At 38.2% G+C, this 27969-nt stretch overlaps 1 protein-coding gene and 1 long non-coding RNA gene across 2 annotated transcripts; one reads left to right on the top strand and one right to left on the bottom strand.

The window, feature by feature from the left end:
• Positions 1-81: 81 nt before the first annotated feature.
• Positions 82-10630, bottom strand: LOC140664652 (uncharacterized). Its single transcript, XM_072889962.1, has 4 exons — positions 10492-10630; positions 9884-10219; positions 9351-9634; positions 82-1443 (listed from the first exon to the last, which is right to left on the bottom strand). Exons 1-4 carry the CDS (start codon positions 10628-10630, stop codon positions 334-336), a joined length of 1869 nt encoding a protein of 622 aa, XP_072746063.1. The 3' UTR covers positions 82-333.
• Positions 10631-16891: 6261 nt separating this feature from the next.
• On the top strand, positions 16892-24710 carry LOC140664998 (uncharacterized). Its single transcript, XR_012046522.1, has 15 exons — positions 16892-17143; positions 17335-17459; positions 17837-18098; positions 19240-19414; positions 19511-19611; positions 19753-19933; positions 20029-20480; positions 20796-20881; positions 20961-21166; positions 22260-22333; positions 22412-22463; positions 22770-23491; positions 23767-23986; positions 24074-24470; positions 24582-24710. It is a non-coding gene; the product is annotated as an uncharacterized lncRNA (long non-coding RNA).
• The last annotated feature ends 3259 nt before the right edge of the window (positions 24711-27969 follow it).

The raw sequence follows: 27969 nt of genomic DNA, 5'->3' as shown, positions 1-27969 counted from the left end.
TCAAGCGAAGTAAGCTTCTCGTCTGATTGTTTCTGTCGATTCATTAATCTTTTAACGCAAGACTGCACGTACAATTTGTTGACGGCATCGGTGTCAGCCTCAGGTTGCGCTACACGACGAATCTTACGCGACCTCGCATCGAAGTCTGTAACGACGCGACACAGAGCGTTTTCGTGCACATAACTTTTTACCAATCTATCCCAAGAGCCGTTTGTACCGGTTGCATCATTTCTTGAATCGAATAAGCCAAATTTGTTGATAGGCATTTTTTTCCGACGCTTCGTAAAGTGTCACGCGACGCTGATCGACTGATTAGTTTTGTCGATACATCATTCAATTTATAATAAGACCATCTTCGCGAAGTTCTTCGATAATCGACATGATTTCATTGTCGTGAGCATTGTTACCGGCTCGACGCGAAGCATCCAGTAATCGCAGACGATCTACCAACTCGTTTGGATCGTTCCAATGCACGTAGTCGATCTTATTGTCGTTTAGAGTCATAGCGCGCGGTAGTATACCCTTTCCAGCTTTTCTGCTAGACAATAACGGCGCAATTACATTTTTATACTTATATCCTTTAGTCCCTAATACTGGATTATGTGCTTTGTTCCCACGTTTATGCGCATTCGTCGCTAATAATATACTTTTATATTTAAGCAAATCATCTTCGGTGTATATTTCATCGTCGGGGATTTTTTTGAAAATTAATTCATAGAGACCAGGCGTTCCCGTATATTTTACTTCATTGATAATTATATTATCATTTTTGTCTACGTCAAAATGTTTATCACCGAGCATTATTCCATCGTTAGAAAACTTAATGCCGTACACATAATCCATAGCTTTATCTTTATCTTGATTCATAACAGTTAATATATATTTTTGTCCGAGTGGACCTAAATGCTCTCGAAATATGTTTACACCTGCGGACGTTTGCAATTCACGTTGTACCGTTGTAACCAACGAATCGGGTGTGGTTTCAAAAATTTCGTCGACGGGTGGTTGCTCGTACGATAATTGACGCGGTTGCGCAATTTCTATCTGAGTAGATGTGTCCGGTATCGTTCGTCTTTGATTAGGTGTAGAAGTTATCGGCAAATCATTTAATGAGACGTTTAATCGTTTTTGCTTTGAGCTCAAATCATTATATGAGATTCTTGGTCGTTTTTTAACTTTAATAATTTTCTTTTCCACATGGTCTTTTTCGAGTATATCGAACGGCTCGATTTTCGATACGTCAGATTCTACATCGATGGTATTTTGAACAAGCTGTTTTAGAGGCTCGCTAATCGGTTTAAACTGTTTCTCCAACGCTACATCTTCCTCAATTTTACCAGTTTTTAACGCGCGATATTTTTTGCGAATTGACTCGCTCGTCTGTACAATTTTTCGCGCAATCTTTTCACGATCACTCATGTTTTTTTTTATGTAGACGTTGCTCTGTCAATGTTTCGATAGCAACTGATCATTTTACGGTACCGCAAATTCATTAAAACCTCTTCTGTAACGTCCATTGTTCATTGAACTGTCTTTGTCAATTACTAGAAATCCATGCTTGTGCTGCCAACATTTTTGGCATAACGCGCTAAAATCATCGTACGACATGTCAGTATTTACATGATCGTTGTACACATGTCGCAAGTTTGTACCGTCTTGTTTAAATAAAATCAACAGATTAGCATTGTCGCGTATAAGATGCTTGGGTATCTTGGCATACGTTTGACAGAGATAGAAACAATCGACGCTTGAGTGTCGACCCATTGAGAAGTACTCTCTTATCGTATCTTGCTTGTCGCATGCCACGTCATCGAAGATAAAAACCGAATTCGGAAGCGCCTCTCTCGATGAAATGACATCGCTGTTATTAGAGAACGTAAAGTAACCAATTTCATCTATCGATGATAGTAAATTTTCCAAATATTGATATTTTGGTTGTTGAAGCGATTTTGAATATATGTATAAATTTTCAAAGCGTATGCCGTTTGGACTTTCTATCAAGCTTATCAACAAGTTAGTTTTACCGCAATTCGAAGGGCCGCAAATGAGACCGCGTATTGTATTCGGTAACATTTTTCCATGTTTGTGTATTTCTTTTTCAGGCATTAGTCTATTGTCAAAATTTGTTACTTTAATTATCGTTGGTTGTAGCACGAATCGCATGACTTGTCTAATCAGACTTAACGATACTTTATGAGGAGGAGGAGGGTGAGGAGAGCCTATTTATAGATGCGCATCAAATCGAAACCGCTCAGTATCAAACATGTTTCTTTCACTGTCGGATGACTGTGATATTCTCAACCTTACCTCAGAACAGTTGCAATATATACCGAAGATTATTTTATTGAAACAGTTTGGTCGTTACGTGGAACGTCTGTGGGACAAACTTCCGGAATATATAAAGGCTGATTCGGAGGTTCAGACCTATCGTCGCTGTTTCGAACATTACAATCGACCGTGGCAACGAACGCACATTGACGGTCCAGCGCCGATGATAAAAGATTGTTACGAATGTCAGCGAAAACCGTAAGAGGCTGTGGTCTGTTGAATCGCGCAATAAACGCACTCCCTATCGAATTACATATTCCTGGATATCAGTTTTGCGGACCGGGAACTCGTTTACAAGAACGATTGGTTAGAGGCGATCGAGGCATCAACCCATTGGACGTCGCGTGTCGCGAACACGATTTAGCTTACTCGCGAAGCAACAACCTCGACGAACGACACGTAGCGGATAGTATACTAGCTGCGAGGGCGCGAGAACGTATTACCGCGAAAGATTCGAATTTTGGCGAAAGAGCAGCCGCCACGGCCGTTTGGACGGTCATGAAAGCAAAGACGAAAATGGGTATGGGGATGAAAAAGTCGTCGACGAAGAAAAAGATTACGAAAAAACGAATACTTCCGGTAGCGAAACGCGGAGGCGTATTACCGATTCTACCAGTGTTGGGTGCTCTCGGATCTCTGATTGGTGGAGCGGCTGGTGTAGCGAAGATGGTAAACGACGGAAAATCTACGCAACGTCAGTTTCAAGAGATGCTACGTCACAATCGCGCCATGGAAGGTCGCGGATTGTATCTCGCGCCATACAAATACGGACGAGGAATCTCAATGAGAAAGAAGAAGAAAAAAAAAACGTCAAAGAGACACTAAAAATGCCAGAGGGTGCAACTACCAACGTACAACTGCTGCAACTAGCAAAACGTATGCGCATTCCGTATTTTAGAGGCGTTTTTATGCGTGACTCATTACCGATCGGTGGTGTATATCGAAACGAGAGCGGTATCATAAATTTGGATAACGCTAAAGGCTCGGGTACTCACTGGGTAGCGTATGCAAAGAGAGGGAATCGCGCTATATATTTTGACAGTTTTGGCAATCTTCGCCCGCCGAATGAATTGATACGATATTTAAATGTGTCAAAAATAGATTATAATCATACATCCTATCAAACTTATAATCAAAGCATCTGCGGACAATTGTGCTTGCAGTTTCTCCGAACGGTCGATGCATGTGAATTTAAATAAAAAATATATATTAAACATATATATCGCTATGTATCTTCTTTATAAAATCCTATCCTTCTTCCTGTATATTATATAATAATAATAATAATAATAATATGTTACATTGATATATTTTTTAATCGAAAATGTATAGTTTATTGGAAATGTGTCAAGAATACTTTTAATATCTTAATAAGTTACGTTTATATTTCTTTTACTGCAACCTTTTCCTTTGCTCTCTCTCTCTCTCTCCTTTCCTTACACATCATACTCTCCTTGTGCTACGTCTATAGCGCTGCCCTTTTCCCACCATTATGCTCTCCTTGTCCTACGTCTATAGCGCTTTCCTTCTTACACCACGTCGTACTCTCCTTGTCATACGCTCTATTGTGCTTGCAGTTTTTCCGAGCGGTCGATGCACGCGAATTTAAAGACATACATTCCGCTATTTAATTTAGTATTCGTTAAACAGTTTGGTCAACATGTCTATGACATTCACGCTGACTGGGAAGAGCAGCGTTCTCGCGGCAAATTACTCGCCCACCGTAGATTTAAGCGATGGTGAATACGAACTCGGTCTAGTGGATTTTGAGAGTTATCACACGATATCGAACGTGAATTCCTCGAATAATAAATTTTACTTTGGCAAAGACGATGCGGAAATTACGATTCCCGAGGGATCGTACGAGCTGCAAGCGATACATGAATTTTTGAAAAAAACAATTTCACGAAAACGTTCGCAACACGCAGTTCGTGATGGTGATAAAAAACAAACTGACGACGATGACTTCGAGGCTGGAGAATGGCCGATAGTGCTCCGCGCTAATTACAATACGATGCGGAGCGAGATCAAATGCGCCTACAGAATAAATTTTAGCAAGCCTAACAACATTGGATCGCTGCTAGGATTCTCGAACCGTATACTGCAGCCGCGAAAATGGTACGAGTCGGACGTGCCGATTAACATTATCAACGTGAACATTATCCGCGTCGAATGTAATGTCACCGCGGGTGCGTACAACAACGGTAAACTCGTTCATACGATACATGAATTTTCACCGAGGGTACCACCAGGATATAAGATATCGGAAACACCGGCGCACATCATTTACCTACCGATCATCGTACGGAGCATTACGGATTTAACGTTACGCGTTGTCGATCAGGAAGGACGATTACTCGATTTTCGAGGAGAAGAGATCACCATTAGAGTGCATGTACGACGGCGACAAAATTAGCGTGTGATGCTCGTGCTGAACGGATCGAAAGACGTGAGAGACAACACAATTTTTACGACGCCCGTGACGACAACAACAACAACAACATCGAGATTTGCTAATACGCAATCATCTTGCGCTAAGAAAAAGAAATTGAACGCATCAAACGTTGCGTTTTTACAATCTTTGGGATTCGCGGTGCGAAACATTTGAACGATGACTGATATTCTCAACATCGCGGACGAACCGATCTTTGACGATCGCATCGTCAAGATTGAGACTCACGCATACAACCCATTCGCCAACACAACGTTCGGACACAGTGACGAGATAAGAATACCCATACAACAACAGGATCTGTATACATTACCGTACGAGAGTTTCTTATACATCGAGGGAGAATTGAAGATAAACAATCCAACTGACGGATCTAATGTGGTACTGCAAAATAATTGCGTAGCATTCATGTTTGACGAGATTCGATACGAACTCAATGGCGTGGAGATTGATCGCAACAGAAACGTGGGAATAACGAGTATGCTCAAAAACTATGTAACAATATCATCCGATAAAAGCGTGATTATGAGAAATGCTGGCTGGAGTGATCCAACTACTGTAAATGGACATTTTAATTTTTGCGTACCGCTCTACATGTTATTGGGATTTTGCGAGGATTACAGACGCATAGTAATTAACGCTCGTCACGAGTTGATCTTAATACGATCGCGCAATGACAACAATTGTCTGGTTGGAGCTTCGGTGGTGGAGCCTGTGATCAACATATTCAAGATACAATGGCGAATGCCACATGTGCTGTTGAGTGAAATTAAGAAGTTGTCTATGCTGCGCGCTCTGGAAAGCGGACGCTACCTCAGCATGGGTTTTCGCTCGTGGGATCTGTACGAGTTTCCGCTGTTGCAGCGTACAACCAAGCATTCGTGGGCCATTAAGACCGCGACTCAGCTGGAGAAACCACGATACGTTATCTTTGCTCTGCAGACAGGTCGGAAGAATGTTATGCTCGAGGATATGAGTAAATTCGACGACTGCAAATTAACAAACGTGAAACTTTATCTGAACTCGGAATGTTATCCGTACGACGATATGAATCTGGATTTCGATAAAAACAGATGGTCGATTCTATACGACACGTACGCGCGTTTCTGCAAAAACTATTACGGATACGAGTACCTCGAACCGAGCCTCACCGTCTCACTGTTTCTACTTTACGGTCCGTTTGTAATCATCGATTGTTCTCGACAAAACGAATCGGTGAAAAATGCTACCGTAGACGTAAGAATAGAATTTGATTGTAAAGAAAATGTGCCGGCAAACACTACCGCTTATTGTCTCATTTTGCATGATCGCGTTGTCGAATACAATCCTCTAACGAACGTAGTACGTAAAATTACATGAATCAACACTAGCAGGAACGCTCGTCTTATCAGCCAGCCAACCAACCAACGTTCGATTCTTCTGTAAACGAAATTGGAGAATCGCATACCGGATCATATAACATAAAAACTTGCGATACTCGATGATTAATGTCAGTCGTTCGTCGTCGTAGTTCTCGCTAATATCTCTTCATTATGGTTGTGCCAACGTTTGTGGATCTTCAAGGATTTATTATCGATAAAAAATTTATCGTGAAAGAAATTGCGATTTTGACGAAAGGATCTGTACTCTCTCATTATATTTTTACGAGTCTTACACCATTCCGTTTGCTCACGAGGTCTGAGAGATCTCAGGTTGCATGGTTGGTTGGAAAACATCACAATCTGCAATGGGAAGATGGAAACGTTCCATACTACATGGCTAAACGTTTAATCACTGAGGCTGTGACGTTGAAAGATACATCTTCTCGAGTGTATGTCAAAGGACATGAAAAACGAGAATGGTTGGCAAATTTACTGGAAGACGATGCGAGAATCGGTCTTATTATCGAGACATTGGATAACGACTATGACGACGTTCCTGCTTTAGATAAATTAGATGCTACTCTGCGTTGCGATAGACATGTACGAAATTGCGCTTTACAAAATGTATTTAAAATATTCAATTGGTGGTCGAATCATCATCATCATGAAGGTTCAATCAACCCATATTTACATTAAAAAACTATAGTTCAAGTATTATTTTCTTTATTCTGTAATTAAATTTTTTTAATTTTAAATAAATTTGGAATTTTTATACATTTATATATTTCTTTTACTTGTCACCTTCTTTCCTTACCATCATGCTCTCTCCTTTCCTTACACATCATACTCTCCTTGTCCTACGTCTATAGCGCTGTCCTTTTCTCACCATGCGCGCTCTCCTTCCTCTCTATTCTTTCTCTCACCATGCACGCTATTCTTTTCTCTCGCACCCATATCTCCTTTTCCTACCATCGTGCTCTCCTTGTCATACACATACACCACATCGTACTATAGAACGCCTGATTATATTTATTATTTACATTTATAGTCAAATATACATGATAATGCCCACCCACTGTGCGGCACGTTATTCTTTAGCGCAAACATCCGTACCGTCAACGGTCTGTTTATGTTATCATTTAGCCAAAAATTTTATCTCACGCTTTGGCGTAATAACATTTAACATTATAAAAAAAAAAACTTAACATGCTAAAATTATCTTTTTTCTCGCGTACGCGTTAGACTCCGTCTTATCGCGCCTCCGCTATCCTCCTTCCTCTCTATTCTTTCTCTCGCTATCCTTCTTCATCTCTATTCTTTTCTCTCGCACTCATATCTCCTTTTCCTACCATCATGCTCTCCTTTTCTTACCATCATACCCTCCTTTTCCTATCATCATGCACTCCCTTGTCATACACATACAGCGCTTTCCTTCTCACACCACGTCATACTCTCCTTGTCCTACGCTATATAGAACGCCTATCGCACCGTATCCCTCTAACGCGTTGCGAACGTCTATCGCACCGTCTCCCTCTACCACGTTGCGGACGTCTATCGCACCGTCTCCCTCTACCGCGTTGCGGACGTCTATCGCACCGTCTCCCTCTACCACGTTGCGAACGCTATCGCACCGTCTCCCTCTACCACGTTGCGAACGCTATCGCACCGTCTCCCTCTACCGCCTTGCGAACGCTATCGCACCGTCTCCCTCTACCGCCTTGCGAACGTCTATTATTGCAAATATACATTATGAATAAACAGAGTGGGGTGATTATTTTATCTATAACAGTTGACATTCCTCTCTCTCACCGTCAGACCTCCGCAGTCTTTCGGAGAGGACACTCCCTCCACGTGCGGAACCATATGTATGCCCCCCCGCCCCCTCCCCCATCCCCCTCTCAATCAGGGGATGTTTGGTACCACCCTCCCCCCTTAATCTGGGGGGTGGGGCATTTGGTACCTCCCCCTTCCCCCTCAGTCTAGGGGGACATTTGCCCCTTCCCCCCGCGATTGAGGGGGACTCCCCCCCCCCCGTCAGTGCGGGGGGGGGGCGAGGTACCTCGCCTCGTCCCCCCCGCTTACCTCACCCCCCTCATATCCCTGGATTAGATCTCTCTTATATTATCTACTACTTGTATTATATGAAAATATGGCTAAAGCGATATGATCATCCTAGTTCGAGTCTTTATTAATTTGTGTTTTTAAATATTCCGTTAAAACGTGATGAGATCTTTCTATCGATCCATTAGACTGGGGGTGATAAGCAGTTGTGCGATATTGTTTAATTCTGAATTTGTTTGCTAAGTTCTTCATCAAGGCGGTTAGGAAATTGGATCCTTGATCGGTTAGAATGGCTTGGGAAGCTCCATAAATACAAATAAAATTTTTCGTAAAGGCGTCGGCTATGGTTAATGACGAGGCTTCTTTTAAGGGCACCGCGACTGAATATTTTGTTAGTAAATCTTGTATCGTGAGTATGTAAATTTTTCCATTATCGGATATGGATAATGGACCTACAATGTCCATTGATATTTTGTCGAAAGCTGATCCGGGAGTGTCGGTTATTATCATTGGTTGTTTTGTTTTTATTCTTGTTAATTTTTTTAATTGACAAGTCCGACAATTTCGAATAAAATTTTGAATGTCTTTTTTCATCGTATTCCAATAATAATAAGATTTTAATCTGTTATAGGTTTTAGTTATTCCTTTGTGGCCGCCAATTGCTGAGTCATGATGTTCACGGATAAGGGAAGATCTTTCTTCTATATTTGGCGTTTGAATAATATCTTTACATATAGTTATGCAAATATTTGTGTCATTCATATGTTTAATTAATTGTGATTCTACATAAGCCCATGGGACATTGTCAAAAAAATTAGTTTTCTTAATTGAAATGGATTCTAATTGCAATTCTTGTACGACATCCAGCAATAATTTGATACAGTTTTTTATATTATCTGGTTCTATTAAAGTGCGGTGGTTAAGTTTTAGGGGTAACGATATTAGAGTTTTTGAGCGTATTGTATTTATTTTTGCCCTTTCATAAGTTATATCCTTATATACGGGTAAAAGGTTGGCTTCCTGTAGTTCTTTTGCTCCGTTATCGAGAGGTTCACCTTTCAATGTTATTTTAAAATTATATAATTATCATTATGTTTTAGCAATCTATCTCGGCTTATTCGGGCTTTGACTTTATGGTTGGTAGGTACTTCCACGTAGGGTACATTGTCAGCGGATATTAATTCATCGTCACTTTCTTTGCTACTTGTTTCCAGGTCTTCATTACTAATTATGCTTTCGTTTTCGTCACTATTATATTCTTCAATAGTTAGGGGTTCCGTTACAGGTGTATCTACGTGTGTTAACAAGGAGGTATCTTCGTTTATTTCCTCTTCGGTCACAGGTAAAGGATTATGGGGGTTAATTTCTACATTGGTTTGAATCAGGGGTTGACGGGCTGAGAATAAAGATTCATCAGAATCGGAATCAGGGTCTGGAGGAAGAAGATGAGTTTTCTTAAAAGGTAAGATTTTAACGGTTGGGTTTCTAGATAATGCATCAGCATTATTATTTAGTGTTCCTTTTTTATATTGTATATTGTAATCATATTCAGCTAATTTAATTCTCCATTTTAAAAGTCTCGAAGAAGGATCTTTAATAGAATGTAACCATACTAGTGGTTTATGGTCTGTCACGATAATAAATTTAGTACCGTATAAATAAGGTCTAAAATGGTTTGTACAGTATACCATTGCTAAACATTCCTTTTCGATAGTTGAATAATTTTGTTCTGCTTTATTAAGTACTCTTGATGTATATGCGATGGGAAGATCTTTTCCGATTGGTCCCTGACTTAATACTCCGCCGATTGCATATCCGGATGCATCGGTAGTTAAATTAAAGGGTTTGCTAAAATCGGGATATTGTAATATTGGCTTGGTACATAATTGTTCTTTGAGATTATTAAAAGTGTATTCTTGATCTTTTTGCCATTTGAAACAGTTGTTTTTCTTAAGCAAATCAGTTAAAGGTTTAGCAATTTTTGAGAAATTTGGGATAAATCGCCGATAGTATCCAACTAATCCGAGAAATTGTTTTATGTTTTAGGATTTTTGGGGGAAGGAAAATTATGGAGCTGTGACCTTTGTAGAGTCAGGTCGTACGCCGTCGGCTCCGATAATATGACCACAAGGTAGGCTACTTCTCGTCGCAAAAATTCTCATTTATCGGGTTGTAATTTTAAATTAGTTTCGCGTAATCTTTTCATTATTTTGTTAAATTTCACTTCATGTTCTTTTAAAGATCGTGCATAAATAACTATATCGTCCATGTAAACGAAAAGTTCATTACCTTGTAACCCAGATAGGACATTATCCATTAATCTTTGAAATGTTGCAGGGGCATTTTTCAGTCCAAAAGGCATTCGTTTAAATTGATAATGGCCGTAAGAGGTGGAGAATGCTGTTTTAGGAGCGTCATTTGGATTCATGGGTATCTGGTGGAATCCTGAAGCGAGGTCAAGAACGGAAAAATATTTAGCGCTTCCTAGTTGATCAAGTATGTCGGTTATATTAGGAAGAGGGTAAGCGTCTCCTATTGTTTTTTCATTTATAGAGTGCGGTAATCAATAACCATTCTCCATTTTTTATTTCCAGATGAGTCGGGTTTCTTAGGAACTATCCATACTGGTGAATTATAAGGTGAGAATGAACATTCTATTATGTCGTCTCTCAGTAATTTAGTAACTTGTTTATCTATTTCTTCTTTGTGCATGGGAGGAAACCGGTATTGTTTGGTATGGATTGGAAAGTCGTCTGTAGTGTAAATGGAGTGGTGAGTCACGTGTGTGGTTCCTAGTTTATCGTCGGGCAAGTGGAATCTGTCTAGATTATTGGAGACTAATGTTTTAAGATTAGTCTTTTCTTCCTCATTTAAATGTTCCAATCTTAGGAGTTGTAGGGTAAGTTCCGCACGTTCTGGCGGCGTTTCAAAAAATATTTCTTCTAACTGAGACGGATTTTGGTTTAAAGGACAGTTCGCGCTTGTCTGATGCCCTCGGGAATCGATAACACCGCAAAAACTTCCGTGAGACGTAGGAAAATTAACTTCATCTTCCTCAGAAGAAGAAGTGGGTTGACAAGTGGAATCAAGATCAGTGATACAATGACCAGAGGCCTCGGATGACCCTAAGGTTCCGTCGGCTTAACAAGGAGAGTATTGATTCTTTTGGATGTCGATGGTATCGAATTCTTGCAGTGGAAATGAAGGTATTTTTATTTCATACTCTTCATTAGTAATGTTAAAAAGAGGCAAGTAAGCCTTGCCATGAATATTAGAGACTAATGCGTCTCCGAGGTATATTCCTTTTATGAAGGTTATTAATGGAAGATATCCTGTTTTTATTTCAGGATTCGTGATTTTAATAAAGAAGGGAGTAACTAACCTTGGTTTGATATTGACATGTTCCGTCTTATCAAACGGAATGGATGTATTTTCTAGAAGTAAGTGTTTTGTTTTAAAATCAATATTTGTATTCCTATCTTTTAAAAATGGGTTGCCAAGAATTCCATGTTGTGAGAAAAGTATATCATTGGGGACTACGTGAAATTCTGTCTGTTTTCCCAGTAATGAAATATGAATAGCACCTAATGTTTATATGGGTTCAGATGCTATTCCTTGCAATGATTGGATATTTTCCTTATCCGAAGAAATGTGAGAATTAATATATTGTTTTTTAATTAAATTCAGATCAGAGCCTGAGTCTATCATAAAAGTGCATATTTCTTTTAAGTCGAGAGATGACAAGGTGACGGTAGGAGCGCAGGTGCTTCCTGCAAAACGATGCTTATTTACTTTTGTGTTTCCAGATTTTGACTGTCCAGCTCTGCGAATCGTACGACTCGAGAGGGGAGTGGACGTTCCTGTTGAGCAGCGTCCCGGCGAACGCCTCCTTGGACCGGAGCGCTCTAACCGTTTCCCTAGTTATCAAGGGGTTGACTAGAAGAACTCGTCCCTTCTGTAAGTGATTTCTTATATGCTAATTTTCGGCATTCAGTAATTAAGTGTCCGAGGGATTTACAATAACGACATATTTTTTCAGTAGGGTAATTCGGACCAGGTTGTCCAGGAATTAAAGGTTTAATAAAAGGGGCATTATTATTACGCGTATCATATACTCTGGGTGTAGTAATGGGAGTAGCCGTTGGGCTGCGTGATGGATTCTGGAGGATGCGGGACGTATAAGTAGGGTCTGCGCGAGGAATTAATGTGGGTCGTGTGGGAAATGCAGCTCTTTTGCGATGATTTTAGGTTTCTAAAGTCTTACTTAGTTGAATGGCTCCAACGATTGCATCTTCAAGGCAATAATATCCTTCTAGCTTGACACGAATCAATAATTCCGGCGGAAGACCGTTAATAAAATTTTCTAAAGCTCTTGTTTCAATATTATAGCGAAGTTGTTCGCTCAAATTACCGTGAATCGTTAGTTCTCCATCTATAATGGCGGATCTTAATTTTTTAACTCTCTCTATATAATCAAAAATATTTTCATTTGGTTTCATGTAAACGTTAGCGAGTTTTCCGCGATATTGGTCAACCGATTTATTAGGACCGAATACTCTTTTTAGTCGATTAGTTAGATCCGTCAAATTATGATATTCTATTCCTTCTATTGCTGCGTACGCATGTCCTTGTAGTTTGTTTACTATTAGTGGTAATAAAAATTCCTCTTGCCAGGAAGGGATCAAATTTAATGCTCGTTCGCATGTTTTACAGAACTGAAATACGGACATCTTATGGCCATCGTATTTGGGAATGGAGTCAATGATGTCTTTAATACAAATGGGAGAGGCTAATTGGATATGATCCATATTCAGAGGGGCATTTTTCGAAACGGATGGAGGAGGAAGATTGCCATTGTTAACTGGAGGTTTCGGGATTGCATTATCAGGTAAAGTATTATTATTATCTTGTTGAGGCAAACTTCTTATGTAATCTTGTACATGTAGATTAGACAAGCCTTGTTGTCGCATTTCGAATACCTTTTGTTCTAGATTGTTTAATTGATTTGGTAAGGTTTTTAAAGAGGAAACTTCTTGTCTTAATGAGCTTAATATTGAAGTGAGACTGTTTATGTCAACAGCAGCGTTTTGTTCCGCGTCAAATTTTTCTCTCAAAGATTCAAATTCTTTTTGTTGCATATTTAAAACAGTTTGTTGTTCCCGTACGAGTTTTTTTTTATTCCGTAATTGTTGCATCATAACCTCAATTTCAGCTTGTTGTTTTTGTAAAGGAGTAATGATAGTAGTATCACTATCACTATGTTCAGAGGCAGTTCTGGAAGATTGAGATCGAATATTCATGATTCAAAATTATCGTTATAGATCAAGTTTTTTAGGCAAGAATTTCTTACTAGAATGGTTTATTCTTTCAGAAATCCAATATAGTCATCCCACCGCTGCCACCAATTTTTGTTCGCTGTCACGTCTCGCGATCCACTGTTATCGTCCACCTTGGTGTCAATACCAGAGTTGCTCTCTATTTAGTTTTTTAGGGCAACCTGTTTAAACCGGCTATACCCAGGGAGTCGCCGAGAGCTAAGTCTTGACCCTTTTGATAATCAGGAGATTTTCTTTACTGATCGGGAACCACTACAATTGAGGCTTGGTATATAAGATGTGTATATAGGGTGGTTTTAAAGTAGGATTTTGTCTCTATTATTCAGTAATGACTATTAAGTATTATCCTAACTTATTACTTAAGAAGCTTTATAACTCTTATAATTAATTCATTTAATTAATTATTATAGGGAGTGATTTGGAGAGTCGAGATTAAGGACAGATTATCGTCAGTTCAAGTCCTTTATAATGGAATTGGTCCGGTCTTCCCAGGATGGACCAGTAAGAACAAGATGGCTGACGTCTTATAAACATATAGAAATATTTTGTAACCGATTAGGGGTGAGTTTACGAAATTTTGGTTATAAGATCTACAGGAAATACTGCATAAAATAAACTAGTTAAATTTGTACCTTTCAGGTGCAAATTTGTGATCTATTGAATAGCAAAATTCTAAAGTTGTCTTAATTTAGTCAAAGTTTTGCATAAATCTTAGTTTAGTAGTAATAAGAAATTTTAAGGGTATTTGGGATCATTAGGTCCGGAAATAAAAAAAATCAAAATGGCGGCAAAAATGTGTAAAGTTGGCTAAAAAGTGTATCCTTAAAGTTTCAAGCAAATTAGAACCTTTGTTAATTATTTATTTATTTTGTAATAAAATTTTGTGGTTTTTATTGTTATTATATAACGTTATTGTTAATTAATCATGAGGAGAAAAATTTGTTAGAGATTATTAATTTACAAGTAGGATAGAATAACTGAGAAAAATTCTAATTTCGTATCTCCAATAGATTCGTTATTATTTGATTTTACAAGTAATTTGTAAATTAACTTATGTAAGAAAAATAATTTTTTGTAATTATAAAGGAGTCTAATTATAATGAATTGACTAAAATTTCGATGAGAAAAATATGATATTGTTTATAAATTATTGTTAGTTAACAAACGGCATGTTTATAAGTATATGTGTATGAAGGGTTTTAATATATATAATTACTCTAATATGAAAATATATATTAAAATTATTATCTTAGTATGTCACTTGATTATTTATTTATAAACAAATTGACTCGGTTTTATTATAAATTGAGTAAAAGGGGATGAAAATTTGGTTCAGGGGTTGTTGTTAGGAGTGTTCAAATATGGGGTTCTGGCACCTTTATTTTCTATGTTTTTAGGGGGGTGAGAGGTTTTTTATTATGCGTCTCTGTGAATGTCGCTGGACATATATATATATATGTATGTCCAAGGGTGCCTTTCACGACACCAAGTTTTCTGTCAGTTTTCTTTCTTATTTTATTGTTATGAAAGGTCTTGTGATAATGGGATTTCTGTTATGGAGTATTTACTTTGTTGGGAAGTAATAATAAGGTTAAAATTGATTGTATATATATATTTTATAAATTAAAATCTAAAAGGTCGTTTTGATAAATATATATATATATATATATATATATATATATATATATATATATATATGTAAATGTGAGTGTATATATGTGTTAATGGGTATACATAGAATTTTAATATTTATTTCCTGGTTCTTCAGGTCGAGTTTAATTGGTGGACTAAATTTGATCCTTCAATTTAAAATGGTGTAAGAGTGGTAAATCTATAAAGTTATATAGTCTATGGCTTATGGAGGAACATATGACTTAAGGTGTTGTTGGAAGTATTTATTATTTTGACAAAGAAATCGGCGGTTATTTAAGGATCTTCGGATAAGAAGGTAAGGTATGTGATTAATAGTTTCATATGGAATATAAATTTTGGTGTTTAAGCAATTATTGTTGTCTGTACTAATGAATTACATGAGAACAGGTTAACTATATTCATCGTTATTAGTAGGTATTTATTATGATGTTTCTTCCCCTTTTTTTTTTTATTTGGTAAAAATTGATATTTTATTTAGTAAGATCTACGACTAATAAGAAAATGATAAATTTTTATATAAAATTTATGTATGTAAAGGTATGTTCGCAATTGAGTCTAGGGAAAAAAGAAAAGAATATTACTAGATCGAGCATGAATATGAAAGGACAATGAATATTTGTGATCACTATGTTATTTATTGTTCTGGGGGGGGGGGGAGACAAAATTAATTTAATATAAATTGTTAATTAAATTGATGGAAATTTATTTATGAGTTTTGGACAAATTATATCTATATAGTAACGAATATAAAGGAATCAATTATTTTATTTGTATGAGAGATTTTATGGTTCATGAATACTTTGAATTAATTTCTTATTCTATAGTAAAGCAATTATTATTATTAATATTATTATTATTCTTATGATTAAGTATATATGTACTAAATAAAATATATGTTTTTGCAGATTTGATATCAAGTGGGAAGGTATCATACAAAATAAATAAATTCACACTGGAATATGGTTCATTGGAGGCTGACGATATTATTTATTTAAAAAAAAAATCACCGTCTCCGATGGAAAAGGGAAATGGATAGTATAAAATGGATGCTCCTTATTTATTCATATCGTTATTTATTAAGATAAGTATCATGAATCTTTCTTTTTATTATATTCTATTTGTTTATTTCCTTATTATAATTAGAAAAATCAATAATTAGTAATTTAATATTAATTTTATTGATAAGAATAAACTTTATCGTTTCATAAGCACTTATACGTATGTCTTAAAAATTTGAATAATATTTTATTTATCTTAAAGGTCTTATATGAAATTATTATTATCGTTAATAATTTTTTATAATATATATATATTTTATTAATTATTATTTTTTTCTCTCTTTTTTTTATTGAATTATAATATATATATATATATATATATATATATATATATATGTAGGAGCTAAGGGTGGAACAGTTTATTACATGAGCAATAATATAAATGTATTTGTTGTGAAGATATTACTATTATTATGTTTATTTATTATATTATATATGTATATGTATAACAAAATTTTACGTGCTCTATGTTCGAAAATAATATTATGAAATGATAAAGAAAATACTTTAATATAATGAGAGCAGTTGATTATAATTCAGTATGTATATATACTATTTTATTTAAGTGATATTCAATTTTGAATATGATAATTTAATAATAAGGATGTATATAATATGTGGTGTGTGTGTGTGTGTGTGTGTTTGAAATTATGACTTACCTTTGTTAATGCTTCTAACTTTGCTGATTTTCCTGGGCTTTCTTCTCGTACACGGGTCGTCGTGGATCTCTCTCAGGGATGTCACTAGCAGGGGTTGAGGCAGGACACAGCTCGATTTCAACCAACGGTCCGGGCCAGTCAATAAATTCGAAGGTTCTTCGCGAGATGGGAACTTCGAATGAGTCAGATGTAGGAAGTTGGTCGAAAAGTTCTACGACAATTCTTTGATTGTCTGGTACGCTAACTGGATTGTCTTTTGTGTCTTTTTCTACTTGGTCGAGGCCGTTATCACTATTCAAAATCTGTCTCTGTCGTAAAGCGGCACGTAATTGTCTATGTCATTTACCGGCGCGACGGGAACCAGGCATTTACTATAAATTATAATCAAAATTTTATTCTAATTTAAGAAATTATTATTCATTATAGGCTGACAATCTGAATCAAGCGACATTCAAGCAGCTCATCGACTAAGTCTCAGCTCTGCTCGAACTAACACGAGGGGCACGTCACTCTGCTCTATCCCGGGTCTCGTTAACGCTCAAGATCCAGACGTACGTTAAATATTTAATCAATATTAAATTACTTATAGTAAATACTGATTGAGGGTGAAGGATCACTATTTTGAAATAATTAACTTGTGAATATCGTGAAATAAGCAACTATGTATTTTAAAAGCTTGAAAATTTTACAGAGATTGCTAGTATAGTAATGATTGATTACAATTTTAAAAGTAAAAGGTACAACCGCACTGTACCACAAATTGGAAATTGTTTAACAATAAAGTAGTAATTCTAAATTATAAAGTAGAGTGAGTCGCAGCTCTAAATTATGATATAAGACGAGTCGCGAAGACGAGAAAATAAAGTATTTTAAAGATCTACCTTGACGACACAAAGTAGCTGACGAACTAAGTTAAAATTGATTTTAGGACGCAGTGAATAAAGACTCGGAGACGACTTTCTTATTGCGATGGTTTAATACGACTGCTGAATTTCGACTGACTTCGTCCGCAAGATCGACTGACTTCCTGCGGTCCGTCCCCACTGCGGGGTCGCCTCCCTCCAGGCATCCAGTGGACCCAAGATTTCCCGGGTTGGCTACTTCGTCCGGATGGAGATGGATTTTTTGGTCCTGGTGACTCTCCGCCTTCGAAGACGTCAGAAGCGGCGAGCTCTTCATAATCTTAATAGGTTCGATGAAAATTGCAAAGTTTATAAGTTGGTATCTAGCGGTAAATTTCAAAAGCGAGTTGTTATAATATTTAGCTTCGTTGAATCTCTGCGTCGATAGATAAGAATAATATTCGGTTTCATCGAGTCTTTCTCGCCGTCGTCTAATTATTGATTTTTTGATACGCGAATGAGAGACTCTTTGTCTTATAAAATAATTTCGTACTCTTATATTATAATTCATTTTGCAGCAAGAGAGACTTATTAATTTAACTATAATAAAAGTTAATATTCATTCTTATAATTATTATGTCTCATCATTAATTATTTTCTTTTCGCTTATTAATTACATTTCATATTTGACTTTCTTTTAGCTTCCTCTCTTGTTGTATTACATATTTCTTATTGACATTTTATTTTTTTTTATAGCATCTATATGGAAGAGGTTATTATTATAATTCAATTATCATAATTTATTACTATCATTTATGAATTTATAATTTTCTCTTGGCTCCTTTTACTTTAGCATAGGAGACTAGTTCTTTTCCTATATATATATATATATATATATATATATATATATAGGTATACGTATATGTATATATATGTGTGTGTATAGTAATGCTTGTCATATTATGCTTCGAAATTATTAGTTCCTCATTAGTTACACTGAGAAAAGAGTCTTCCATGTAGATTTACATTTTATTATGAGAAAAAGGGGTTGAGGTAGTGTTACGTTTGCATAATTTATTTATTGGATTTTTGCGATTCTGATATTATAGTGACATATATTTCTATATATTTTAATAGAGAAATTTTCAACTATTATTTAGAGAGTCAAATGGTAAAGTAGTCTGATGGTTGTAATTATATGATTTTCTTTACTGATAAGGGTCAGTATTATTTTGATAACAATATGTAGGCAAGCAATATCCAATTTAATAGCTATATAATATTTTGCTCGATTAAATATTTTATTAAGCTGAATTTGAGATATATATGTATATCTCATACCTTGTGTTCATATTTCTAGCGGTACGTTTATATTTTGAAAAATTCAATTTGAAATTTTTTTGCGGGACGTCACAAGGGTAGGTGTCTCCCAGCGTTTTTTCGTTGAGCCTTCTGTAATCGATGACCATTCGCCATCTCTTGTTTCCAGCTGAGTCCGGTTTCTTCGGAACGATCCAGACGGGGGAACTGTACGGTGAAGTGGACGGTGTCACTATATTTTTCTGAAGAAGTTCGTTGACCTGTTTATTTATTTCTTCTCGATGTATTAGCGGGAATCTATACTGTTTGGTGTGTATCGGTATCTCGTCCGAAGTGTATATTTTGTGAGTGATTGCTGAAATTTGGTCCAGATATTCCCCTGATATGTAGAATCTGTCACTGTGTCGTTTTATTAGTTCGAAAATATTCTCTTTTTCCAGGTCGTTAAGATGATCAAGGCGCAAGAGTCGTATTATTTGAGTAATTCTGTCCGGTGTAGTGTCTTCCGTGTAATTGTGTTCGCGCTGGGTGAGTATCTCGGGTGAGTTCCTTAAGTTTTTCCAGTGTATCTTCTCGTTTACCATATTAACTATTTGCATTTTATGTATGTCGTTGTGTTTTGTATGATTTATTGTACGCTGATTGATGGGTGTGTAATGAGGTGTATTATTATTTGTTTCAGGTTGCTTATTTGTAACTACGCACAAAGGAGGTAAGTCATCCGCTTCTGCGGGGTTTAGAGGAAAGTACGGAAGAGCAATTATAGAAGATTGACCGCCTGGGCTGAGAACAGAGGAAGGGGTTCGCACCAACGCGAGAGCGGCATCGTCGTTCGCCGGCGGAGATAAGGATCCCCTTTCTGTGTAAGTAATGTGAGAATGATTTGTGATAATAGTATTAGAATCAAGGGACTTGTGCGTAAAAACGATTGTAGCTTGAAGTGTTGCATTTTTTGTAGAAAAGGATGAGGGATAATCGGGAGAGGTATTGGGATGTCGACCTAAGTCGACGCCGCACCTTGATGCGACAAGAGGAAGGCAGTGCTCCTGCCCGTAGGGATGCTGATCGGGATCAACGTTTTGTGTTGGCGTATTAAGAAGAGGAGAAGAGAGAGTAGATGTGTTTTGCTTTTGTAGCGTATTTTGTTTGTTAAATGATAAGTTTGTTTGTTTGTTGTTTTCAGCGTGTATCTTGTTTTTTGTGTTATTGTGTGATTTGCTTGGTTGCTTATGTTTGCGTGTATTAAAATTATCTTGAATCGTTGCAGGCGCAGTGCGTGCTTCTTGGGTGGGAAGGCTTCTGCTCGCTTGAATTTTGACGGGGCTATCGCCGGATGGGCTAGAGGGTTGCTTCAGGAGCTCCCTGGCAGGAGAATCCTGCGATATTTTCGTAACTTCTGTTAGCGTAACGGTAGGTATTATAATTTCGATTTCTTCGTCTAATGTTCGTAATGCCGATATGCCTTGTCGTTGATACACGTGACAAGCGCATCTCCGGCGAAGACCGCGTCGCGGGCGCGTATCGGGGCGAGGTAACCCGTTTTAATTTCCGGATTAGCTATGCGGACCGTGATTCCCAGCTTCATACGTGGGGGTATGACGATGGACTCCTTGTCCTTGAATGGGAACGCGCAGTCGCGCCACGTGATTACCTTATTACCGTAATTAATGCACGCGTTATGTTCGGTGAAGAACGACGAACCTAATATGCCCTGTGGGATTATAGGGAATTCGTCGGCTACCACGTGGAAAACTACTGGGGTTTCCGAAACGTATGCTATGGCGGATCCCAGAGTGGTGACAACATTTTCGGTGATACCCGTTAATTGGATAGTCTCCTTGTTGTTGATTTGAATATCGGATTTAATGCAACCTTTCTTTATTATATTAGGCTGTGCTCCTGTATCGAGCATGAAGACTGTTGGTCCTCGGAAAGACGGTGATGCGAGCTCGACGGCTGATACGTTTCCGTCGTCTCCTCGGAGGACGTGAAGGGATCTGGTTTCCCTTCCATGCAGAGGGTGGAGCGGATTTGGAGAGGGCCTCGGGACGCTCCGTTGACCGAGACCTCTGTTCGGTTTACCGTACTTCGCGGAGGTGAATTATTCATATTACTATTAGAATTTGCATTAGCGTGCATATTATGAGAGTTATTGGAATAATTATTATTATTATTGAAATTATTATTATTATTATTGTTATTGTACTTTTCGCGATACTGTCGTTTACGACACTCGTGTATGAGGTGTCCAATCTTTTGGCAGTACCCGCAAATTTTTCGTTCGTATGCGTCCCCGGGACCGGACGGCCTATTTGCTACCGCAGTCTGATTGCGTTGGAGAATCTGCGTCGCGGGGGCCGGTGCAGCGTTACTATTGTGATTATTGTTACCGTTCGCGTTTCGAGTGCTCTTGTATCTTATCTCCTCTCTTTCTAGACGTTTATTAATTGTGAGCACTTTAGAGCAGACGTCGGGAAGGCTACTATATCCTTCAGCGCGAAGTTCTATTCTATATTCGCGTGGAAGTCCTTCGTAAAACGCTTCTAACGCGAAACCTTCTATTCCGGCAATCTCATTTTCGGATAACGGTCTACCGAGTTGGACTTGATCTCCTTCGATTATGGCCGTTTTCAGATCTTTAACACGCCCGATGTAGTCAAGTATGTGCTCGTTCGGCTTTTTGTACGCTATGCTTAATTGTCCGCGATAATAGTTCGAGCTTCTAGCAGGACCAAAAGTTCTCCTGAGGCAGTCGAGAAATTTTTCCACGGTCGGGTGGATTTCATCCTCTACGGCTAAATATGCGTGGTGCGTTAATTTATTTCGTAGCATACGGACAAATAATGCTTCGTCTACCAACGGTACCGATTCCTTTGCCCTTTTGCATGCCCTAGCGAATTGTAGCACGGGAATGTTATACCCATCGTATTTCGGCACCAGTTCGAGAGCGTCGCGCAAATATGATTTCGGATATCCCGTCGGGTAATGAGAACCGTTTATTCCGGCGGCTGAGGTCGTGGGCTGGATACCGTTATACGAGGCGTTCGACATGTTTAACGATGGAGGCGCGTTATTTGTTACGTCCGCTGAGCTCGAGGCCTGCAAACCGAGTAGATTTTTAGTGAACGCGCGCATCATGTTTTCCAACATTTCAGTTCGGATTTTTAATTCTCTTTCCTTTTCGCGTAGATCTCTAAAAGCTTCCTCATGGTTTTCGCGTTCTATGTTTCCCGAGAGATCGTCGGATTGAACCATATTTAAAGGTAAGTACTTATTATCGATGGTATAGCAGGACTCGCGATTGCGAACGATTGTGTGTATATAATTTCTTTTTGTTGCAGGTATGCGAAAACGGAATCGCGTACAATCATCAGTTCTGACAATTATGAACAGGTAATTATCACCAAAGAGGTTAGTGGTTAAATTAGTTTGGATATTTATAACATGGATACATATATTTTACGAAGAATTTTGAAAGTAATATTAAGGTATAAGGATAATGGACAATGATCGATTTATTTAATGTTTGAGATTTGAAGAGACTTTAATCGTAACATGTATTTGTAATTTTCCTCGAGACTAAAGAAAGAAAAAAAAAGAATAATTCGCGATGATAATTTAAGAAAGAAAGATTTCCTTAACAAAATGTACTTGTTTTCAATAACGAAGAGTTACTTCTATTTTTGCACTGATTTTTAGCGGTAAAATCTCACCGCGCTGTCACCAGTTGTTACGTCCTGGATCGTAAGCGAGGTGCGGTTGCGGTGGTTGGTGTACGCGGATCGCGGTGGCCGAGCGGTAAACCTGTCACGATCAGCGTAGCGGTGCACCGGAAGCTGGCGGTCGGGACGTAATAGGTAATGAAGGGGATGTGAAGTGAGTAGACAATGAATACAGATCATATACTAATTTTTATGTATTTATCATTATTTTATACTAAACATACATATACGGTTATATTTTCTTGTATTTTACAGGACGAATAGACGAGTAAATCACGGGCGAGTATCGAGAGGCAAACTGATAGGTACTTTAGCGGCCGGCAAGATGCGTACTTGCCCGAAGAAAGGCTGAGAGGAAATGATCCTTGGTTGCGTAATTCCGAAGTCTATCAACGGCGGGGGCACGGGCCACGGACGGTATTCGATAGGCGGTAAGGGCCTATATGAGGAAGCGACGGCCCCGCTGGATGCCGGTGGAGTGACAGCGTTGTGGAACGCGTCAGGAGCCGAGGATTCAGCCGTATGGTTTCCTGGTGGAGGGTATGTGAATCCCGACGGACGCTGGGTTTCGACTATCCGCTGGAGGAGCACCCGTTTGGACCGTTAGGTAAGGCCGCCTTGATATAAGGACCGGATGAGGCGCTTCAGTTGGTGAGCGCGCCCTGATCGACGTGACCGACCCATGACGCAGCTGAGGAGGTAAGTGAAATTATAATCAAAGCCATGGCTGAATACACGGGGGAGTATAGACCGGGATTAGGGATAGTAACGCGAGTGATGAAAAAGGGAAAAGAGAAGAGAAAAAAAAACATACACACAGAACCAAGGGGGACGGTTATGATAGGTGATAAGGGGCTCGTACACGCGCTAATGTAAATTGCTAAACGAGTTAATTTGACTTTATCTGACGGGTTGTGGGGACAGGGTGAGCCTTAATGAATTTACTTTAATTTAATATTTATTTTATATTTCAGACCAAGAAGAGCGATCGGAGGAATTGTGAGAGACGCCCTGAGAGAGGCGCGGTTCGTGGACTGAGAGGAGGCAGATCGCCCTGAGAGAGGCGAGCTGCACGCTAGGAGTCGGAATGCCCTGAAAGAGGCGCTCCTCTGAGATGAGAGTCGTTCGCCCTGAGAGAAGCGCGCGACGTAGGAAGGATGTAGATCGCCCTGAAGAAGGCGCACTACGGTTTAGGTAAGGATGGTTATCGCTCTCTGTCTAATGTCACTTCCTATGAAGACGTCTGAATAAAATATTAATCTTTTCAATTATATGTTACAGATATCTGAGGCTCCGGGTATGTCAAGGCGGACGTCGCGGATCTTGCGACAGGTGAGCGGACAAAAAAAAAAGAAAAGAGAAAAAAAAATAAAAAAAGAAGCTATAAGGAATACAACAACGCGCTGGAGGAGGCGCGCACCGACACAGGATAGCCCGAACGCCCTGAGAGAGGCGCGCGTCGCCGCAGGATGAAAGAGAGAGCCCGATGTAGGCGTGAAGGAAGGATGACCTCGTCAGATAAGTAGCACTAATTTGCCCGATAATTTCGGTATTAAAATTAGACTAGAAAGCTTATCTCGATATTTACAGGTGTGTAGACGCGAGAGGTTAACGAGAAAAATTGACACTGAGAAGATGACCGACGCCCGGAATGGACAGGGGCCGCGAACTGACACAGGTATGTATATTTCGAGTAAATTACACGTATACAATATGGTTAATGATTACACGAATATATCTTAATAATAACGACAACGTACTCACTTCACTAAATTATTATACGTTACAGGAACCACTGGGGAATACACTGCCACGCGAGTGTATACGAGAATGTGGATCTATAATATTATTAAGATTATAACATTAGTTAATAGAACTTTTCTTTGACTATAATTTCACGCGCGGACAGGTTATGGACGCTTAAACGATATTAGATAGGCAGCATTAATATTATCTGATTGTCTGAAGAAGAAATGATACAACGCTTATGTTGTTGATAGAGATAAATTTACTGCGAATGAAAATTCAGATAAAATGTCTTTGAAAGTGATAGATAGAATTCGATATGTATTGTGAGCGCCGTGAAAATCGAAAAAGAGAGAGGAAATATAATAGTGACAATGGAAACAATTAATCAAGAATAAATTTATACGACGGTAAATGCAAGAACTGGAAACTAATTAATAATATTCGCGATATGCTAGTCTCGAAGTCTCTCTGAATTAATGATTTTGTGTGAATAATACCGAGTAATGAACTAAAAACACCGATTCGAAGATATAGTATTAATTACACTGTGTGAAAATTTGTAAGAACGTACGTATGATCGAATGTCATAAAGATAAGCGATTATTAAATCGTATGAATAACTATCTGTACGTACAGTGAATTTAATGAATACTGAATACTGAATGTCTCGGGAACCGAACTGTAAGAACTGTCGATCTGACTGATCTAAATGAACTGAATGGGCGAAAACTGATTTGAATACTGACTCGAATATCTGAATGAGCGAAAACTGAATGATCTGAACGAATACTGACTAAGCGAAAACTGAATTGTCTGAACTGTCTGTGCGAAAACTGAATTAACTGATGTAACTGTTGATCTGTCTAAATCGAATATTGATTGAATACTGACTAAACCGCGAAAACTGAATTGTCTGAGCTGTCTGGGCGAAAACTGAATGCTGAGCGCACGGTGCTCCCGTTTATATACCCGTGGTCGCTGAGGGTTCCCACCCTTCTGAAGTGTAGCGCGCGCAACATGGTCCGATCCTGATCACGCTTGTTTGTCACGGGTATCACGCGCCGGGCAATAGTAAGCGGTCACGGTGTTTGTCCGAAATTTTCACGTGATCTGACGGTTCCTGACTGTTCTAGAAGCTTCGGGACTAGCGTTATAATATAATATTTATATCTTTAATTTCTAGATATATCGCAATTATCACTAGCGTTACGATAACTTATCTGATTAATTACTTATCGCCGCATTGTATTATAGCGTTGAACTTAAATAATTGTAGAGATATGAGAGCATTTCGCTAATTATTTTATTAATTAACAATTATTTATAATGTCGCATAATGTTATTTGTGGATTACGAGGTCTAAATTAGTTTACAGACATTAAACTCGCTCTTATATAACTATATGTATGTATATCATTATAACTAGTAGTAAAAGCTTATATATATATAAGTAATAATGGTATAAATGTACATGTAATATGCCGTGATATATTTACAATGAATGGATGAGGAGTGTGTAAGTGTGTATAAACGCATAAATTTGTGACAAATTTATATTGTGAGAGATTGAGTGTGTAATTTAAATAATGTGTATGAATTAGCTATAAGATCCGGAGCTATTGTGTTACCGTGTGAATGATATGTTGATTATGCGTATGTTAATATATTAGTATGCCTGTAATAAGTTTATAATAGGTTTATTGAGAATGCGTCGTTTGTGCGTACTATTGCGTCACCGTGTATATAAATTATTTATAAGATGTTTATATTTGCGTGTTACTGGGTGGATAACATGTCTATAATATTCAGATACTGATTAAATATTGTGTAGATGATAAGTTTATAACGCGCGTATATTTGTATCACCGGGTATATTAGGTGACTATTGTTATATAATTGTTACGTCCTGTCGGCTCCACGTTTTTCCTCCCACGAAATGAACAATAATCGTCCGATCGGTCACAAAAAACGGGTCGTGTAATAGAAAAGAACCGTTATTATCAAATAATGTTTAGACCTACTAAAAACGATATCTAAACAAATACCGGAAGGGATCAATAACGAAATTCTCTAAACAACGAAACAGACAAACACAGCTGCATAATCTTAAGAAAGAAATAAATAACGCCGCTACGCACTGTCGGCTCCACGTCTTTACCTCCTATAAAGATAAAGCAATAATTGCCCGACCAGTCATAAAAGGGCCGCGGAACGAAAAAATGTTTTAAACATTGAAATCGATGTTCAAAGAAATGACCAAAAAGGATCGATAGCGAGATCCCTAAATAAATAATGGATAGAAACAGCTGGATAATCCCAGGAGATAACCAAATGAAGAATCTCCAAATTTCCTAAGAGGCCGTACAGAGCCCACCAATCAGCAATAATCAAAAATAAGGAGGAGAAAGATCTCACCGAATGACAGCTTTTTACATGTCAAAATCTCAAAAATACTCCCGCCCAAATTGTTAACACGCCCTCAAGATTTAATATAGAAAGGGAAGACTCACGCATTACGACCACAAAATTAAAATCAGTCGATAGTACAGCATCAGATTCATTCGGCATAGATTTTTCGGTCGTTCGCTGACTCAAGCAATTCGTTTTACACTGCGGGAGTTCCGATTACGTCTTAAAACCTATTAGAGTCAGTGCTCAACAAAGACCACCTGCCGAGTAAGACCACAACTAGAGCCACAACTACACCAGCAGCTAAAACGCAACCAATCTGCCTAAATAGTAAGTTTAATTTCCTTCTCTTTTGTTTTTTTTTTTTCTCTCATCGTCTCCTTTCTCCTTTATTCAACCCTGTTCTTTTACTAAGTATGCCTAAAATCGCGCCGACCTGCCAATTCTCGCGAGCCAACCGAGACCATAGATCGGACAACACGACCGTGTGCGAAATCGCGCCGTAACACATATTACATTTTCGTAAATCTTTATTATTATTATTTTTTTTTCTCTTCATAAACTATTGTAACAAATACCAACCAGAATAAAATCTTTAGAATCGCACTCCTTCCCCCTCTTTTCTGGTTGATGACCTCCGTACTTGTAACACCCGCGATCCACACACACACACACACTCGTAGAAATAATTTTAAAGCCGATATTAATAAGATCATATGTAAAATGGTAAGAATTATTTGAATAAATGTTAATCTAAAAATACTAATGATCGGTAAACTTATTTAACTCCCTCACTCCCTCCACGCGAAAGATCACACAAGGTCCCGTCCCGCGTAAAAGAGATTCGATTCTCTTACCAAAAAGGGACCACCGAGAGAGCGTTCGCATAACAGAGTAATAACGACACCCGTCATTTACCTGTTTGCTAACCTGCAGCTCGCTCGACCGAGTCACTCGTCGATAAGACTTTTGACATCGAAACAGTTCTTGTTACGCCCTTCCTCTTACCCATCCTCTCT

This window comes from Anoplolepis gracilipes, chromosome 4 (assembly GCF_047496725.1).
Source record: "Anoplolepis gracilipes chromosome 4, ASM4749672v1, whole genome shotgun sequence".
Classification (NCBI taxonomy): domain Eukaryota; kingdom Metazoa; phylum Arthropoda; class Insecta; order Hymenoptera; family Formicidae; genus Anoplolepis; species Anoplolepis gracilipes.
Note: the sequence above shows the minus strand (reverse complement) of the source record. Positions and strands in the feature narration are given on the sequence as shown.

Excerpts from the sequence above, each read along its gene's own strand:
- LOC140664652 (XM_072889962.1), bottom strand. The coding sequence starts at position 10,630 with ATGAATCCAAATGACGCTCCTAAAACAGCATTCTCCACCTCTTACGGC. Across the intron at positions 9,635-9,883 it reads ATGTTTAGCAATGGTATACT|ACCCTGATTCCGATTCTGAT; the intron begins GTACAAACCATT and ends TTCTTCCTCCAG. Across the intron at positions 1,444-9,350 it reads ACAATGTACCCTACGTGGAA|AGCAACGTCTACATAAAAAA; the intron begins GTACCTACCAAC and ends AAACATTGACAG.